Source organism: Typopeltis vanoorti, chromosome 7 (genome assembly GCF_054136105.1).
Source record: "Typopeltis vanoorti isolate ZY-2024b chromosome 7, IOZ_Tvanoo_1.0, whole genome shotgun sequence".
In the NCBI taxonomy this organism is placed as follows: domain Eukaryota; kingdom Metazoa; phylum Arthropoda; class Arachnida; order Uropygi; family Thelyphonidae; genus Typopeltis; species Typopeltis vanoorti.
This window is the reverse complement of record NC_143555.1, coordinates 116,025,452-116,045,532: the sequence shown is the minus strand read 5'-3', so window position 1 is coordinate 116,045,532 and position 20,081 is coordinate 116,025,452. Positions and strand designations below refer to the sequence as shown.

The following is a 20,081-nucleotide window of genomic DNA, read 5'->3' as shown; positions in this document are numbered from 1 at the left end:
AACATACTCCAAACCTCAAAAAGTATGACGTATAAATTTACCAAAAATGTGGGAAACAGTGATTTTAAGATCTAATTAGTACTTCTTTTCTCTCTTTTTCAGGTGCTTAAATTCCTTGTGTTGTCTGTGACTTTTTTTTTTAAACTAGTTCCACTGTTATACTAAATTGTTGTTTCACATACCGTTTTTGTATTGTACTATGAAGATGCTGGATGTAATAGCAATGAAATATCAGCAAATGAGAATATATATTTATTATTTTCTTCCAAATGATCCTGTGTGAAGGGTTACCCAATGAATGGTCTACTAGACCCAATTTACCATAACAATAGTGTTGGATGTATTTTTTATGTTTACCAAGGCAGATGTCAACAGTTCTTCCTGTCTGTCCATAGTAAGCCAGATCACAAGAACAGAGCACTTCATAAACTCCTGGATATATAAAGAAGAGTTTGTCCTTAGGTGAATGGATGAGAGTTGACTATCTGCTCTTCCTGGATACACTAATCACACAGCTTCCAAATGGTTCCTTCTTTTTTTCTGTTTACAGAAAACCCATACATATGGAGAGATATTTGCACAAACAGTCACACCATAATCCAGCTCAACAGTATAGCATCCTAAAAACACTAATTCACAGAGATAGAGCTATCTGTTCCAATGGCAATGCTCTTATTGCTGAACTCACTCACTTGTGTCAGACTTTCTTAGCCAAAGGCTATAATCCCCATAGAACAGATAAAATGCTAAATGCTCCCCAGAAATCCCCTCCATTGCCTATCACATAAGACTACAGCAAAATTGTTACCATTCCATACATTCAAGGCACATCTGAAAAGATACCTAGCGTGCTTAATAAATATCAGCTATGCACCATATTTAAAACATATGTCAAATCAGCAACTCTCATATGTTCACCTAAGAACATATGCCCTATTCTTGTAACCTGGCTTAAAACATAAAAAAATACACCCGGCACTATCATTATAGCAAGTCGGGTCTAGCAGACCATGACTTGGATACCCTTTCACACAGGATCAAATGGAAGAAAACAAAAGTGCTACACATAAGTCATTATAAGTCAGAGGGATTGTTTTTGGAATCAACGGAAGCTTTAAAACATACTCCAAACCTCAAAAAGTATGGCTGTATAAATTTACCAAAAATCTGAGAGACAGTCATTTTAAGAACTAATTAATACCTCTTTTCTCTCTTTTTCCAACCTAGATGGTGCCTAAATAGGACTTCAGTTCCTTGTGTTGTCCATTACAAATTTTTTTTTTAAACAAGTCCCATTGTTATACCAAATTGTTATTATTTCGCATGCTGTGACAAATTGTTTTTATACTCTGAAAATGCTGGATATAATACCAGCGAAACACCAGCAAATACGTTAATAAATATTCCTTATTTTCTTATCATTCTGTGTTGTCATCAATATACCATGAAAATAAATCAACATGGTGCGAAGTGTAATTAGAAAACAATCAACTATTTTTTCCTTTAATATTACACAGTGATCAGCATTCATATTGATAAATTATGGAGAGTAAACTATGTTAAGAATAATTAAAGTAATTATTCTTAACAGATGATGACTTTGATTAAGTCATTATCTGGAGTATACAATATATATATAGACAGACAAGCAAGAATTACATTTCAAACATCTTGAAATGTAATCTTGCTTGATTACATATGTCAAAGTGACAATGATTTCATCTACTGTAATTCTAATTCTAAAATCAGTAATTTAACATAAGTGTTGCTATATTAAAGAAAAAAAAAACATACACCAAACATATATTTTACTGTATATCAAACATATATCCTATTTATAACATGGGCAGAGAACAAATTCATATTAATACTTTTAATACAGCAATACTGGTGGCCTAATCAATAATTTAACATAAGTGTTTGCTATATTAAGGCTAAGATCCTGAATTCAGTCCTAATTATAATTCATAATGAACTCTTAGAACAGACAGTTATGTGAATAGAATAAGTGCCATCCATATTCTTGGGATCTTTACACCATCATTATTGCTAAAGTTGATTAGAATTTCACAGGCCTCTTTAAATTTGTGCTCATGCCATGTTTTAGTGTGATGCAATGAACAAGCCTTTTCAGTCAACTCTATGTAGAGTATTCAGGGCATGATCAGAAAGGCTCGATTTACCATAGTTATTAAATTTAATGTGATGCTTATGCTCTTTTTGTCAGATAGTAATTGTGTGTCTAGTTTCACCTATATAAGGCAAATTGCAGATGCACCGAATATGGTATACTCCAGGGTGCACCAAGGAAGGAAGTGGATTCTTGGAGGAGTTGTTGAATAAGTTCTTTAATTTTGCATGAGGTTTGAAGGTGGCATTAAGGTTGTACTTTTGCAGCATTTTGTTTATTTTAATGTTTTTATTTTATAGTTTATTCTATACTGAGTGAGCTACGGGGAGCTCAGGAGATTAGTAATATATGTAAACTTAATCATGTATTGTCTTAGTTCTCTTTCTAATATAATATATTTTAATTAGTAAAATGATTCATTTTTAGATGGTGGGTTAAAATAAAACAGCAATCCCATTACCATACAGGTTTTGTTGTTTTCAGTTGAATATCTAACAAAATCCTCAATATTGTTATATAAATAAATTTATAACTGCAACTATTTCACTTACTTTTAGTTTGTTTTCTTTCCGGTTGACAATCACTGTTGTTATTTGCTGATCCATAAATATTAAAATAACAGCTACAAATGCAGGACCAACAGAGGCAAAAGCTGTCCACCAAGGATTATTTCCAAATAAAGGAACAAGCCAACCACGTTTAGACCAAGTTGGCTAATAGGCAATAAAATAACTTTAAAAATTGTCATATAACATTACATAATTCATGTTACATTTTAGAATGGCATTTAAATCCTTACCATAAGCATTTTTAATTAGTTTATGAAAAGTTATTTTTTAAGAATAAAAATTCCACTACTTCCAATTTCTTTCATCTTTATACTTTTAATGTGACAAATTAATAACCGAGAGATTTGTGTTATAAAACTTATGTAAGCATACATCTGTAAACTTTTATGTAATCTGATTTTAATGCAAGTCACAAATGATCTGTGCTCAGGCCTTGTTGTGAAAACATGTTGATACATGCATATCATGTTACTGAATTTATATGCAAAAAAAAAAAAAAAATGTCTGGTAAAAAATCATGTTAAAAACTCTGTGATCAAAATAACACAAACGGATACGGATACTATATTGTACAGCTTTCATTTGAAATAATACCTAGTCATTCGGTTTTCAAAAGGAAGAGATGTTGGAGAGGGTCCAGAAGTGATTGAACCAAAATAGTTTCTGATCTCTGGAATGTTGAATATGAGGAAAGGTTGAGTTGAAGCAATTTGTAGAGTCTAGTCGATAGGAGGAAAAAGGGTGATGATAGAGATATACAAGTTGGTTAAGGAGTTGTTAGATTAATGTTGAAGAGATTAATCCTATAACAACTCCTCATAGGATTAATGTTGAAGATATTTTTGATAAAATGGTGGAAGATTGGGGGAGATCATGAGATCATCCCTGGAAGCTGTATGAGGAGGGTGTGAGCAAGGGAGTAAGAAGTAGGTTTTCTGCATAGAGAGCTGTGAATAAATGGAATGAATTGCCTGAGAGAATGTGTCTGCAGAGAATATGAATGTGTTTAAGACACAGTATGATGAGCTGTGTGTGTATATGACAAAAGAGACCTCAGACTTTTATTTTATAGTGACAGGTTGACTTAGCTGTGCAGAAATTTTTACATGCTCTTTTAAATGTGCTACCTTTGACAACTGTGTAAATGATAAAAACAGTTGTATCATAATTGTGACAAAGAGGTTAGGGGAATTGATCTTCATAACAGTTAATTATATTAATATCATTAATTAATCCACTTAGTAACATTACCAGAACTCTTAGAATCACTAGGAGACACTTTCTAGACATGATTACTTATCACTTATTAGAAATTACTTATATAAGTGAAATCATGAAATAATATGCAAGGGATGATACATGAGCAAGTCAGCAGTGGAAGATGCTGGAACCAGCTGGCTGTTAACAACACTGTACTATTCCTCTATTCCACCATGCTATATGTAGTTCCAGACTTTAAGTTAATTCTTTCCTAGTGTGTGCTCACAAAGTGGGAATTTATTTCCTATTGATGTCAAGTTGGTCAACTGGATTTAGGATTGACTGTCCGATCGGTATCAGAGAGTTGTGTATGGTGGGGCAGAGGGTTATAAGTGGGGTCCCACAGGGCTCAGTACTGGGACCTATATTGTTTAACATTTATATCAATGACATTGTCAGTGGATTGCAGGGGGATATTCAATTGTTTGCAGATGATGTGAAGCTGCGAATGGTTATTAGTAATAGCGAAGATGTGGTAGCCCTGCAAGAGGACTTGAATAAGCTAGACAGATGGGCAAATAAATGGGTATAACGGTTTAATGCAGCAAAACGTAAGGTCTTCAGGTTTGGGACACATCGATGGGCCGCTGCATGCTCTATTGGAGGAGCTATACAGGAAGAAGTAGGGGAGACAAGAGATCTGGGATTGATGATTGATAGAAACTTGAAATTCAGGGGACACATTGCAAAGGTGGTGAAGGTAACACAGAGGATTGCTTCAATAATGAGAAGGACACTGACCTGCAAAGATAAAAGAGTTATCATTCCATTGTATAAGACTTGCTCAGACCACACTTAGACTATTGTTCTCAGATTTGGTCCCCAGGATTTGAAGGAGATAAATTAACTGTGGAAAGGGTACAGAGGTGGATAACAAAGATGGTTTCAGGACTGTACAATGTTAGTTATGAGGATCAGCTGAGGGAATGTGGACTGCAGAGTTTGGTGAATAGAAGAAAGAGAGGTGATATGATTGAGACTTTTAAACTGTTGAGAGGTGATTACAGGGTTGACACTAGGGAATTCTTTCACTTGGTTGAACAGCAGGATGAGTAATGACAAGGGGCCATTCCTGGAAGTTACGAAAGGAAACTGTGAGCAAGAGGGTGAGGAGTGGTTTCTTTGCATGGAGGGTGGTTGAACCATGGAATGCATTGCTTGATAGAGTGGTGAGAGCGAGAACAGTCAGTGAGTTTAAGGAGTAGTTTGATAGACTTTGTGTTTCCTAGGAGGGACCTCCCGCAATGAGTCTTTTGACTCCATGGAGGCCTGAATAATAATAATAATAATAGTAATAATAGATATAATGTTTAAAATAGGGGCAACAATGAAATTTGACAATGGTGATTTGACATTGTAAACAATGATTAATTTATCCAAAGAAATGAAAACACATCCTTTAAAATCAAGCAAAGTATATGAGTCATTTGTTTCCAGGAGAGTCTTTTCTTTATAAATTTCATGACAGCATGCATAAGCATTTTTTAAATCTGAAGCAATTTTTCTAGTACACTTTAATTTGAATCTTGTGACTCAACAATCTCAATTGCTTTTTTCTATGTGTTGAAAATTGCTTTTCCATGTATATTTCTTTTCATTAACATCACTCTCCAGAAGAATAATTTTGAAATAAGACAGCAAAAATGATGAGCCACTGAACCACTCTTTGCAACATCAGTGTGGTAACGACTTTATGTTATGTGTCAGCAAGATGCTCTCATCTGCCTGAACAAACAAACATGTGCATAGTAGTAGTATCATATAGCTATGCACAAGGTTTGAAATTCCATAAATAATGTTAATAATTTTGAAAGATTTGTTGATACTCAACACTTTGAGGGGGGGGGGGGGCTCATACACCTAGAACTTGTAAAGTGAAAAACTCATAAAGCAGGAACTGCCTGTACTTGTATTTTAGATATTTAATCCAGGTTCAGAGTATCTCAAAATTTTTATTATGGAAATTATGGTAAGTTATGTAATCCAGAGAAAATTACTGTACTAGTTATACTTGGGGATTATTAAATGATGTTCTAGGAAATCATATGAGCAAAACCACACATCTTCAGCTATACTCTAGTAGTGTAGTTAGAGGCAAGCAAGATTTCATATTGTAGAAAACAAAATTTGACTGTAGATTGTAGAAAGACCAGTATGGTGCTTCCTAGCAACAATTTCACAATATCTCTCTCTCTCTCTCTCTCTCTGGTCTATACCATACTCATTGAATTATCTAAAATGTAATGGACTCATTAATGATGGAAAGTGTTTTTCAAGAAATAAATAGAAGTTTGTTGACCTATGATATCCTATACATGTTAACATATACTATCCACAAATATAACACCTCTGCAGCACAGCACACATGTCCTTTGGTTGGACAACTTGATTTCAATTCTTGTTATTGATGTGAGGCATTTCTCTGAAAATATAAGAATGTTTTCAAATAAAGCCAGTGTGATGCAGTGATTTTCTCAAATACCTTGCGTTTTTTACATCAAACAAACAGCAGACTGTCCTCGAGATTAGCATGAATACAGTGGAGTGCAAATGAGACTGTAAGAAGCTTGAATGTAAGGCACTAGTTAAGTATAGTCCAGTGGAGTGATGGTTTAAGGAAGGACTTGGATTTGGAGGCTGAGAAATATACAAATACTAGGAACCTGATTTCTAAAAATTCTGGAATCCTGAATAGGAAGGTAAGTGAACCTGGAAATGAAGAATGACTTGAAGACTGCATGTTAAGACAAGTACCCCATATAACAAATAACTGATCAACCATCTTCTAATCTCGAACATAATTAAATCCAATAGTCAATTTGCATAGAGATAGAACTGCATATATATATATATATATATATATATATATATAAGAATAAATATAAATGACCTACTGCCACATGATCAGACCATTTGAAAAATGAGGTGCATAATGCATATGTTGTAGAGATCATAATGTGTATGAGTTCAAGCAAAGTATGACAGATATTGTGCAAATATCAGATAGTGCTTGGCATAATGTTTAGGACCTCCTTCAATGGGTTTCATGAAGTTGTCCATGTAATAATCATAATAATCAAGTGCTGATCAATTACAAATGTTTGCATCATTAAAGCTACTTAAGGAAGAATAAATAATCTGTTTATTCTATTTTATTAAACTTGACCACTGACTTTACCATTAGAAATGATGTTTACTTTTCAAGAAATAACATCAATTCTAACATCAATGATATGCACTACCACCACTTACAGACATCCAAACCCAACATGTTATTCATTGCTAAACCACAAATGGCATCCTCTGTAACTACATCTCACCTAAACTTTCCATATTACATCATGCATGATGCCTTTTGCAAGAAGAGTGGGAATGGTGCAATTGTCATGTCTTATATCCCATGTCAAAGGGTATCAGACCTGGAATTTTCTTTAAGTGATCTGTTTTGGATCAAGATTACACTGCCTCACTTTGTTGCCTTTATTTGCTGCTCTCCTAACTCTGATGACTTTATTGACCTATGTGACTATTTATCTTTGAAAGATGATCACATAAATTTAATTACCCTAACAGTGAGATAATCTTCCTTGGCAATTTTAACATCCAAATAAAAAATCGGTCCGAGCTGAAAGAGAAACTGAACTGTTTGCTGTCAGTAATGATTTAATACAAAATGTTCATCAAATTCCTCCTCCAAATATGCTGCTGATATTAGCCATTCTCTTGGCAAGTCTGATCATAACCTCATTCATGTTTTCTTTTCTATAGATCATCCTTCTTTCAGTCAATCTCAGCCTCATATCTGATGGCACCACAATGGTACTTATATATATATGACACACAAAAAAGTTCACAAGACCTATATCAATGTTGTTTGTGGGCAAGAGAGTAAGAAAGAATCTGTTTGCATTTTTTTTTTGAACAGTTTAAGATTGTATTATTTAAGAAAGGGAGAATGTGGGGAGGCTGTTCCAAAGAACAGAGGTAAATGGAATGAAAGAGGAGGCAGAGAAATTGGTTTTCTGAATTTCAAGCTAGACTGAAATGGGTGTTGGTTAGCAGCAGCTCTTGTTCTTATGATTTTGAAGGAAAGTGGAGGAATAATAGTAGTCAATTCAGCAGAGAATTATTTATGAAGGTATCTATAGACCAGGCATAAGGTGAGAACTGTATGTCTGTAGGAGAGGGATTGAAGTAGTTCCATGAGAAAGGGATTATTAATTAACCAGCTTGCCCACTTTTGGATAGCATCGAGCAATATTAGAGAGGAGTTTGGTGCATCATCCCAAATATGTGAACACTACTCCATGGTTTAGATTCATTTAGAATTAGCAGCCATAAAGATGTCAAGTAGTGTCTTGAGTGGAAAATTACATTCCGTTTTATGGCAGCTGAAGAAACTGTGGCTGGGTGTTTGTGCCAGGATAGGCTGGAGATATAGGATCAGTCCAAGAAGATTTGATCATGTTTGGATATTTGGGTGTCACTGAAAACTAGGGGATGGGATATGAGATCTGAGAGATCAGACAGGGCAATTTTAGTGGCACTGAAGTCTACCAGGTTGTCATTATCTCACTGAAATACAGCTAGGAGATTGGAGTTCAGGACACTGGTCATGGTGGATCTTGAAGGTTCTAACAAATGAGTACTACAAGGTTTGTCAAACAAAAAGGAGTGAAGTGTACATTCATCTACAAAGCTATGGATAGGATTTAAATGTGAGAGCAGGTGATTTATATACAGGAGGAAGAGAGTGGGTGGAAATACAGAACCCTGGGGTATGTTGAGGGTATGACTGCAGGGAATGTTGTCTTCAAAGTTTAAGCAACAGATGAAGAGAGGAGATATGGATTCAATATTCATAAACTGATTCCCCAAGCTAGCAAGGGGAATCAGTTTAAGGCATGGTTGGATGGGCTGTGTGTGATAGTGTGTACCTCCCACAATAAGTCTCTGATTCCATGGAGGTTAGATGTTAATAATAATAATAATAATAGAACCATACAAGCTAGCAAGGGGAATCTTACAACATAAACAAAATAAACATAGATGAGATTTTTAAAACTCATGGCAGGTGGGAGGGCATTAGGAAACATATGAGATTCAGGGTTCTTTGTATGATGTTGTGCATATGGAATGGACTGGCAGTGGATGATGTTAGCACATTGTGAGTGAATGCTTTAAAGAAAGATATGACTGGTGGTATGACCAGGATGGGGACTCTCCCTCAAAGAGTCCTTGACATCCAGCCTATATAATATTAATAATAATAAAAATTACAGACATACTATGTCAACATAACTGATATTACTGAGATGAAGAAGCTAAATAGGACTACTTCTAATTAATAACTATAGGATGATGAGTTCTTGACACCCAGCCTATATATTAATAATAATAATTACAGACACACCATGTCAAAATAATTGGTGTTAAGATGAAGCTAAAAAGGAGAGATACTTCTAAATTATTGCTACAGAATGACTTATCCAGATAATAGTAATCAGAGAATGGAAGGAGCATTCATAAATAAATAACTTCTTCATGTTTATTGATGGGAAAAAAAATGCAGGTCTAATAACAATAATAAGAACCTGTACAATTTCTGGTCAGGATAGACCAGGCACTGTTAACACAATACTCCAATATGATAATGTGCATAAATTCACATGGAGAGAATAAATAAGGAAAGTCCTACTGATAATAAAATGCAACTGATTATATTATATTATACTTTTATTCAGTCTGAAGATATTAGATCGATTTAGGATACAAGAGCATGGGGGGGGGGATTTCAAAGAGAAAGTGGTTACTATTTAGTTTTTAAGCAGTATGAAATGAGTAGCATGCAGAAAAGAAAAGAAAAGAAAATGTATATGAAGTTTTAAAAAGAATCAAAGTTGGGCAACTTTCAGAGGTGAATTGTAGACTCCAATATACAGGGCGGCCATAAAATAACTTTCCCTCTTTGGAGGCATCTGTAGCTAAAACCAATAAATGGAATGAGACCAAATTTTACATTGAGACTTTTGAAGGTATGGGAAGATGATTTCTGCAAAAAAAAAAAAAAAAAAAAAAAGTACCAAAAGTCGCCAATAGGGGAAATTTTGGCGCTGGCAGAGCTGAAAATATAAGCAGATAATTACGTTAAAGACAGATAAAATGGAATAATAACATTTTGACGGTGTAAGCAACAGCTGCGTCATTCATTCCAACTGGATATGTGGCGAGTTATAATGATAAGAATAATAATAATTAAACTAAAACAACTTGCAAGAGACACAGAAATTAATGTAGTGATTGAACTCACAGGAAATAATGTTTTATTCATCTGAATCGACCTCCATTTGGGCAAGAAATGTTAGTGCGAAGGTCATGCACTTACCATAATCTGTGGTAGTTAGTGCTTGCATATGACTGAACTTATACGGACAGAAGTGAAGCATTTTCCGTAAGATTTTCCAGACTGTACCATAAGCTATATCAAGTACCACTGTACCAGATGTTTCCAGACTGTACCACAAGCTATTGCACGAGTGATTGGACCAGTACTGGTCCCTGTGTCTAACTCCTAGAGATCCAGTTTCTTCAAACTTCTTAATCATAGCTCTCAGTGCTACAGCTGACATAGGACCTGTACACAGGTTATGAAGCCTTCTAAATTCCCAAAGGGCCGCTACGGCATTGCACTGTTTAAGGTAAAACAACTTAACAAGTAAAGCACGCTGAGGCAAGGTAGGATGCATATTGAGCACAATTCGTCAGTCATTTGAATAACTGCCTGAAAGTTCCCAATCCCTTTTTAAGTGGAATTGGTGGTGCTGCTGTCACGTACGCGCAGTAAAATTTGCATAATCCTTTTTACCTGCATTTACTGCAAATATTTGACTGCTTTTGGCTCTGCCAGCACCAAAATTTCTCCTATCGGCGACTTTTGATACTAAATCTTTTTTTTGTGGAATTCATCTCCCCATGCTTTGAAAAGTCTCAATAGAAAATCTGGTCTCATTCCGTTTATTGGTTTTAGGTACAGATGCCTCCAAAGAGGGAAAGTTATTTTATGGTCACCTGTACAAATTTTATTGGGGGGGGGGGGAGGTAAAGGAAAAACCAAACCCTGGAGTCTTAAGTGGAAAAAAATCTTAAGCACTTTTAATGATCTAAGGTAGGATAAAATTGTACCTGCAAGAATGAAAAAAAAAATTAAGAGCTCATGATGGACACTAGTCAGAGATGAAAGCAATGAAAAGAAATAGTACAGAAAGTTCTGGAATATAAGTCAGCAGGTACTCTTAAATTAGAGAATACAGAGAAAAATATAAGAAACTTATAAGTTGCATTTAAAAGTAGTTAACAAAAGTAATGAAAAGAGACTGTACAAAGATTGCAGAATAAAATTTCCTCCTGAAAGTGGCAAAATATTCTAGAGGCTCCTGGAAAAGTTCACAAATGAAGTTACTACCAAAGGAATCAGCAAGCATAAACATGATATGAACATACGAAAACTGAGAGCACCATCCAGTTAAGATTTAGTAAGTATGCTTGCAAAAAAAAAACTGTTGACATGTAACTTTGGATAGTATAAAATAGGTTTAAGGTCACATAGTTAAGAAATCATGGAAATATAATAGACATCGATATTTAAGTTCTGTACATCTGGAAAAGGCATATGATAAGGTGGATACCAAAAAAAACATAACAGTGTTTTTTTTTGGTATTCTCCTATATATCATAGCATTATACTTAAGTTGTAATGCAGCAATTAAAACTGAAGGATGCTCAGGAACATGATTTAATGTAAAATCAGATATTATTATTATTATTATGTGACATCTCCAGGGAGTCCATCGAGGGAGAGTGTGCCAACAGCATCGAGCGATAGATCCCCTTCCAACTACCAACCGTGCTCAAACTTGCTTAACTTTGTGCGAGCCATTAGTAGCAGAGGCTCTACCAATCGACCAACCTTTGCTATTATAAGATAAAAGCGTGTGCCATCCCCACAGTTATTCATCACCAATATCAATCACATCATGATGGCACTAAAATTTGCATTAAATATCAAAACTGATTCAGTTTGAGACATCAAACACCGCTTTACTTTATGCAGATGATATTATTCTCCTAAATAAATCCACGTATTCAGGACTCTTTAATTAAACTAAGCAGTTTTAAAGGAATTTGATATGAAAATCAGTAATTAAAAGCCAAACTATGAAAATAGGCAGGGACACCGAAAACTGCATTTTCAACCAAAAATCTACAAAACAAATAAAACATTTCAGCTATTTAGGCAGAATTTTTAGTGAAGATGGCAAAATGAATATGGAAACAGATAACAAATATGGTGGTGTTAAATTGTGAATGAAACTATGTTGTGTAATTTATTTTTTTCATTCACATTTAACATTGCTTATTATATATTAATCATGATTTGTATAAAAATTATTTATTGTTCCTTAATTAAGGATTACTATTTAAATATTTATTCTAAATTTAACTTACTATTAATTTATTAAATAATAATATGTGTAGAAATTTATGATAACAAAAAAATATATATAAAGTAACGAAAAGTGTTATTATAAATAATTGTATACGTAATGAAAAAGCTGATTAAGTAGCTCAAATATTCTGTTTATTCTTATTTGTAAAAATTTAACGTTATGTAATCACTTATGTAGTAGTAAAGCGTTGTATTACATTAGCGAAATGTTTGCGTTCATTGTTTGTCATGGAGACGCATGAAATAAACAAGCACGAGTCGAAGAGTGCGTGACCTTGGAACGAAAAGGAGAAAAGAGAGGCAATAAGAATTTTAGATTAGAAGAAAAGGGGAGAGTTTTGCGGAGCCTGAAGGAAGGTAGAATACAAGCAAAAAAGTGAAAGAAAATTATAAATTCTTTAGGGCAGAAATTCATGAGAAGAGTGGTTGAAGTGAGCAAAAACGTAGTGAATCATATACTCAGCTGCAAGTGAAATCAGCTGTTGTTGTAGAGGAAAATTGATGTCGTAATCAGATAAATAAAGAACTGGACATTCAATGGGAAATTCTGATTAGTTCCAGTTAGTCTATGATTACGTCTTAATTCTATGTTGCCCTGAAAAGAATTATAATGAATTTAACCAGTTGGAGAAAAGTAAACAAGGAAAAATATCAGTGCCTTATTGCTGTTGTTTAGAGTAGTGAAGCGCGATTAACAGTAGTTCAGTTAAAGCGTTAGAGAATTTTATTTAATGTGTTCCGCTAGCTTAAATAAGTTAATTCATAAGTGTGCTCACAATAAATTGATGTATTGAAGAGTGTATCTGGTAAGAGTAGTCTTACATGTTTGTTTATTCTAACATTAACTATAACGTATCTTCGAAATTCAAGGTCCGAAATAAGATTGCTTGGAATATTGTCTACCTTGATTAGTGCCTGCTGTGAATTTAAACATTAAGTACAACTGATAGATATGTGCAGACTGATCAAAAGAGAAGTTTTGTTTTATTAACTTGAGTTAAGAAGGCTTGTAATTTTGAAGCTGTGAATTGTATGTTAAAGTTTAGAACATTGAATTGGAATGAGTGACTTAGCAAGATGTATTAAGTTATTTGTATTGTTTCATTTAAAGGTAGAATTCTTGTATTTGTTATATATCATATATTAAATGTTTTATTTTGTTAATCTAAATATTGTGTTTGCCTGAATTCCCTTTTATTGCACCGTTCATAAAAAAATTCGAATCTTGCGGGTGCCCCAAGTAGAATAGTAAATAATTCGGCCTAAATGAGAAGACTTAATTAAGAATTGATCCTACTGTTTTATATAGACTAATCTAAAATTAGGGTGGCGCAGTATAATTATAAATTTCCCTACTTTTGGATCGATGATCAATTTGCAATTAGTTGTTTTATTAATAAGAGTGACTTGAAACAAGATGGCAGATTAGAACACAACATGAAAATAGAACGTCACGACAGTGGGTAGCAAAGTTGATATGATGGGTAGTCAGGTGAATCAATTTATATGGAATAAGAGAGAAACTGGGTAAAATGCTAAATGCAAAATACTAGCACAGAACAACGTTCAAACCAATTTTAACCTATGGATCTAAGAGTTGAGTTAAAAATAGAACAATCAATCAAAAATCAGAATCCACAGATTATGCGGAAAATTACAGGAGCAAACAGATGGTATCAAATGACAAAATCATGTTAAAAATGATATTAGAAAGGAACATGACAGCATTAGCATTCAAGAATGTGTGAATACAGTATATCTAAAGTATTATGGTCATTTATATAGAAAAGGAACAAAAAGATAAGCAAAAAGTGTTTGCTACCAAGATAGTAGGAAGAAAGCCCAGATGAAGATAAGATCTAGATGGAATTATGGCTAAAACAACCTATGATGTCCGTGAATATGAATGATGAAAACTTGTTTCCAGAACCAAAACACTCCTCCCATTGGATGAGACTGGTAAAAGTAGGAGCATGGAAAATGTCAAGCGCTTTCTTAATAGAGAACTTATGATACTTATAGAACTTATAGTATCCTGTACATGATATCATCATATACAGGATACTAGGCTTATTACAGTGCTACATGATTAAGCTGCCTGTTAATAATTCTTTCCAAATTAATCTGTCATTTGTTATCCCTTTATTGTCAGATCTTATATTTCTGCCTTCTAGAGCTTCTAACTGTATTAATCCAATGAAAGTTTGATCTTCCTCTGGGTCTTTTTTTCTGTCATCTTGGCATCATATACATTTTGCTAACCTTTTCTTTTCCATTCTGTTTAAGTGACCATGCCACTTTAGATTAATTCTGCTCACACATTCTTGAATGCTAATGATGGCAAGTTCCTTCCTAACATCTTCACTTTTCGTGTATTTTGCTTCTCAGCAGTACATCAGCTGAAGGTTGTTTTGTAGATTGCTACCACATCGAAATATCTTACACATAATTTGTGGCACTTCAGGATAAGTGAAATTAATGTTGTTCTTCACTAACTGCAATTTGCAGCTTTTCTCGCATAATATCCAAAGAAGAATAGTCAGGAAGTTTTAGATAATTGACACAAGTCATCACCGATGGAAGATAATCATCTGGATTTTCATTAGAATCCAAAGTCTTTTGCACAATAGTTAACTGCTAAAGCTAACAGACAACTTCAAGATCCTTTAGTCATTATGACTGGTAATGTTCCTTCATGGTTGTGTCAGATTGCATATGCTTGTCCATTTCTTTTCCCATTTGAGACCAGGCATCTTCTCTTTTATGTAACTTCATTCGATAGGGATAGAGCACTGCAGCAACTTCTGGACATGACTCCAGAACTCAGTAGTAGCGATAGTAGTGAAAGAGTTACTCCTAGACTGGATCGTAGAAAACGCACAGTTGCTCGAAATGATCTGCTTAAGCAAGCAAAAATTGTTATGCAAGACTTAGGTACCTCAAGTGCTCTTTTAGAAATACAGTATGAGAGTGAGGTGAGGACTGGATTGGGGCCAACATTAGAATTTTATGCCTTAGTATCAAAGGAGCTTCAGCGTTCTGACTTGGAGATGTGGCATGGAGAAGTTGTTACACCAGATAGTGGAAAAGAACAAGCAGTAGAATATGTTTATTCTCCACGTGGGCTCTTTCCTTTGCCTCTTGGTCGAAATGCCAAAGTTGGTTTGGTTACCAAAGTGCGGAGTAAATTTAAATTGCTGGGAAAATTTATGGCTAAAGCGCTCATGGATTCTCGAATGCTGGATATTCCACTTAGCCTAACATTTTATAGGCAGATGTTGGGACAGGAAAACAACTTATCCTCTTTAGATTTGAAGCATGTTGATTCTGTAGTTGCACAAACATTTTATCAACTGGAACAACTAGCCATTCAGAAACGTAAATTGCAACTAGATAAGTCTCATACTCCATCTAGTCTAAAATGTGCCCTAGAAAGTTAACACTTGATGGTTGCCCAGTGGAGATATCCCTGTAACTATTCATAATATAGAGGAATATCTAAAGCTGGTTAGCCATTGGACATTAGTTGAAGGCATCAAACGGCAAATGGAAGCATTTAGAGAAGGGTTTGAATCTGTGTTCCCACTTATACAACTTCAAATATTTTTTCCTGATGAGTTGGAATATCTGTTCTGTGGAAGTGGTCATAGCCAGTGGGATATTAAGAGCTTAATGGAATGCTGCCGACCCGATCATGGCTATACCCATGGCAGCCTTGCTATTAGATTTTTGTTTGACATTCTTAGTAGCTACAATAAAGAGCAACAAAGACAATTTCTTCAGTTTGTCACTGGATCCCCAAAGTTATCTGTTGGAGGTTTAAAGAGCCTTTCCCCTCCATTAACTATTGTGCGAAAGACTTTGGATTCCAACGAAAATCCAGATGATTATCTTCTATCGGTGATGACTTGTGCCAATTATCTAAAACTTCCTGACTATTCTTCTTTGGATATTATGCAAGAAAAGCTGCAAATTGCAGTTAGTGAAGGACAACATTCACTTATACTGAAGTGCCACAAATTATGTGTAGGATATTTCAATGTGGTAGCAATCTACAAAACAATCTTCACTTTTCATATGATTCTGCCATTGATGTCGTCTGTTCATTCTCTTGATTTTTCTCCAAGTCTGCAGTTAGAACTGAAGAAGATTTCTAGTAAGATAAGGATGAATACTATGTCTGCTGTTATTTATTGCCTCTATACATCACTGGCATTAAACCAATATCAAATCAATATATCAAATCAAATTGATATCAAAATTAGAAATATTCAACAAATATTAAAATATTAAAAGTATTAAAAATGAAGATATTAGAAAGGCACTTGGCACAGCATTCAAGAATATGTGAGTGGAGCTAATCTAAGAGTGGTATGATTACTTATATAGGATGAAAGAAGTTAACAAAACAAGTAGTTGTTTTGTTAACTTCTTTAATATCTTTTTTAATCTTACTTATCCTTTTAATATCTTTTTTAATCTTACGATATTAAGGCATAACCTAGATAATGCCTTAATATCGTAAGATCTGACAATATTAGTTCTGACAAATAGCAATTAATCTGGAGGAAAACTGTTGACAGGATATTAATAATAATGTAATAACTGTGCAGTACTATCACAGTATCCTGTAAACCACTTTCAGGGTACATACTGATGTTGACGACAATGTGAAAGTTTCAGTTTTTCACATTACTTAATTCCAAAGACTGGACCAGAATTTCAAATCCCAGAAGAGAACTGGAGTATAATTTTTACTATAGCAATTTGTATCAAGGCAATCCAATAAAACAAACTAATATATTACAAGTGGCTTGTAACAATAACTTCAGCTGCACACTCAGTCTGCAGTAAAGTTTGCAATTGGAAAAAAAAAAACTTAAAAAATTTTCATATTTGATTTTTGAAAGTGCAAAATACAAATAATTCACCTCCTGCTTAAATTGTATTTGTGCCTTATTGCCCTTGTCAAGGCTAATGGATGAAACTCCTGCTTTTCCATGCTGCCGCTTTTCTTTCTCTCACACACATATACATCCAGACTTAATGCCATAACATCACCTAAAGACAAAGTTGATTCTTCTCCTGCAACTCCTACATAGATAATGTAGAGAAATCATTTTGAAATCGACCAAAACAATACACTGCATATTCCTTCTAATCTTACACCAGAAAGACATAGGAAACTTGGAGCAGCATAGATACTAATAATTCTTCCAGTCCTGATATATCACAATTTCCAATTGCCTCAAAAACTATCACCCATCATATATCATCTCTTTCATACTTATTTGGCATTCACTCCATAGCATGAAAACAGGTATACATGCAGCTCATTTTAAAAATGAGAAATAAAAGTTACCATTTAACATATCATTCCAACAACCTTACCTCAGTTTTCTCAAAAATAATGAAGCTCATCAACTTCTTAACCATCACTACCACCTGGAGGTTGATTAACAAATCAATGAGTGCTTAGTTTGCATCACTTATCTTTGGGCACAGGTCCAAGAAAGATTTAAAGAACTTGTACACTTACTCTTGACATTTTTTCCCCAAGCATTTCATCAGGTCTGGAATAGAAACCTACAAAGCAGACCTCTTATAGTTTACCATAAGATGGTAGTTTGCTAGTCTGTAACCAGTTTCTTTAGATTTGCTAGAGTACCACAAGACACCATACTCTGATCTATCCTTTTTCTCCTATATATAAATGACCTTCTTCCAACAGCCTCAAATTCTATCCATTAGCTTTGCTCATGAGATAGTATATTCATTCCCCTACCTCTTCATTTGAAAAACCTTGCAGTACTGAAACATTCTAAGTTGCAAGGTCTTATAAACCCAGTGCCTTAAACACTGATTTCCTTACAACTGTTGAATGAGATGATGCCAACCTTGTCAAGTTTCAATGCTATCAATATGTAATTCTGCCTTCTTTCTTCCAAGAAAGCGCTAGCTTTATATTCTTTTACTTATGAAATATTGCGATCTTCAGTCAACATTATGTTCTCTTCTTGAACTGAGTGAATGTGACATCTCTAGCCTTTTCTAAAACAAACAGAGAATATATGGAGCTCCTCAACTTCCAAAAAATAGTCTCCTTTTCTCCTCAAGACAGAGAGAGCTTCTCACTTGCACCTTTTTAATCTCATACAATTCCACCCAATCTCAGAATACTGTTCCTCACATTTGGAGTCATGAACTATAAGCCTCACTAAAAATTTTTGCAGCAATCCAGAAGAGGACAGTTAAGTGATGATACCTTTCTCAGGGAATTACTCCACCCATTCTCATAGATATTTTGTTTCTGCGTTATACCTTTTTATTAAAAGGCATAATATAGATAGGTATTTTCATTGGTGCTGTTTTACTGAACTGACTTTCGCCATTAATAAACTTTGGCTTAAGCCTTAAAAAAAGGGAGCAACTGCCAGTCAACAGCCAATTCATCGCTGTCTGGCTCCAAATCAATGAATCAATTTCTTGTCTTCTTTCATCTTTCTCTGTACTTCTACCCTCTTACTCATATATGACTCTAGCATAGGTTTTGCTTATTTATATAAAATTATTAAGAAGAGAAATAAAACTAAATGGAGATATTATAGATGAATTTCATTAATGAGTGTGTTATAGACAGATTTATGTAAACATACTTGGGAAAAAGCTAAAAAAATCATTCATGCCTGGTCTTGGCAAACATAAAGAACTTTTAAAACATATCCATATAGTATGGATAAGAACTTTCCAAGTATTTCAGTATGGATTTTTACTTTACAACAAATAGACAAAAATTATGAGAATAATAAGGTACTAAGAAAATAAAATGTTCAAACCCCTAAACTGTATGGTATGAACTATATTATAAAGAAAAATGATACTGAACTTGAGGTCTATTAAATAGGAGATATTAAGCTCAGTTTTTTTGCACAATAAACATTAAGGAGTATAATGTAATCCTCAAATAAATCTGCTACCAGTTTCACTAGCCAAATTAAATAATTGCTGTGACAAATTTGATAAAAATCAGATACAAAAATACAAAGTACTACAATAGACAAAAAAAAAAAGTATATTCTCAGTACTGAAACCTACAGAACAAGGTCTGTATAAATTTCAGAGGCTAATTCTTGATAATAAATAACACACTTAAATCAAAATTTTTTTTAAAAAAATATACATATATACATAAATACTATATACATGTAAGTTTACAGATAAGCCAGAAAGGCAGTGAAACTATTAATCAGTTAATACTGGTTAAAAATAAATACCTTGAACTCCTGAGGAACTTCTAACTTAGGTGTTTCTAGACCAATATAAGCATCAAAACCAGTTGTAATAAGCACAGCTATAACTACAGCAAAGTTACTTACTGCTTGTCGTACCTGAAATTGATTAATATATTAATTCAAGAATTAACCCTAAAATATATTAATTCTAGAAAAATGAATGCATTTCACCACCCAGAAAAAAGCATAGTAAAAAATAAATTATGTACACGAATTTAATTCTATACAAAAGCATCTTTCCATGGTCTGACAACTGATTCTGCTCTTCTGACCCAAAGACATGCTCTGTCACAAAAATTATCCTCACAGCCATTCTACCCAAA

The 20,081-nt window shown here is 34.1% G+C and overlaps 1 protein-coding gene across 1 annotated transcript in view; it reads right to left on the bottom strand.

Annotated features, from left to right (window-relative positions):
* The window catches only part of LOC150104989 (electroneutral sodium bicarbonate exchanger 1-like), a 510,613-nt gene that overhangs the window by 169,193 nt on the left and 321,339 nt on the right, over window positions 1-20,081 (bottom strand). The window contains exons 16-17 of the mRNA XM_090395098.1: window positions 19,741-19,854; window positions 2,683-2,844 (exon numbers count right to left, since the gene is read on the bottom strand). Of these exons, the coding sequence (XP_090251224.1) occupies window positions 2,683-2,844; window positions 19,741-19,854 (276 nt within the window). The remainder of the gene's footprint in view (window positions 1-2,682; window positions 2,845-19,740; window positions 19,855-20,081) is intronic.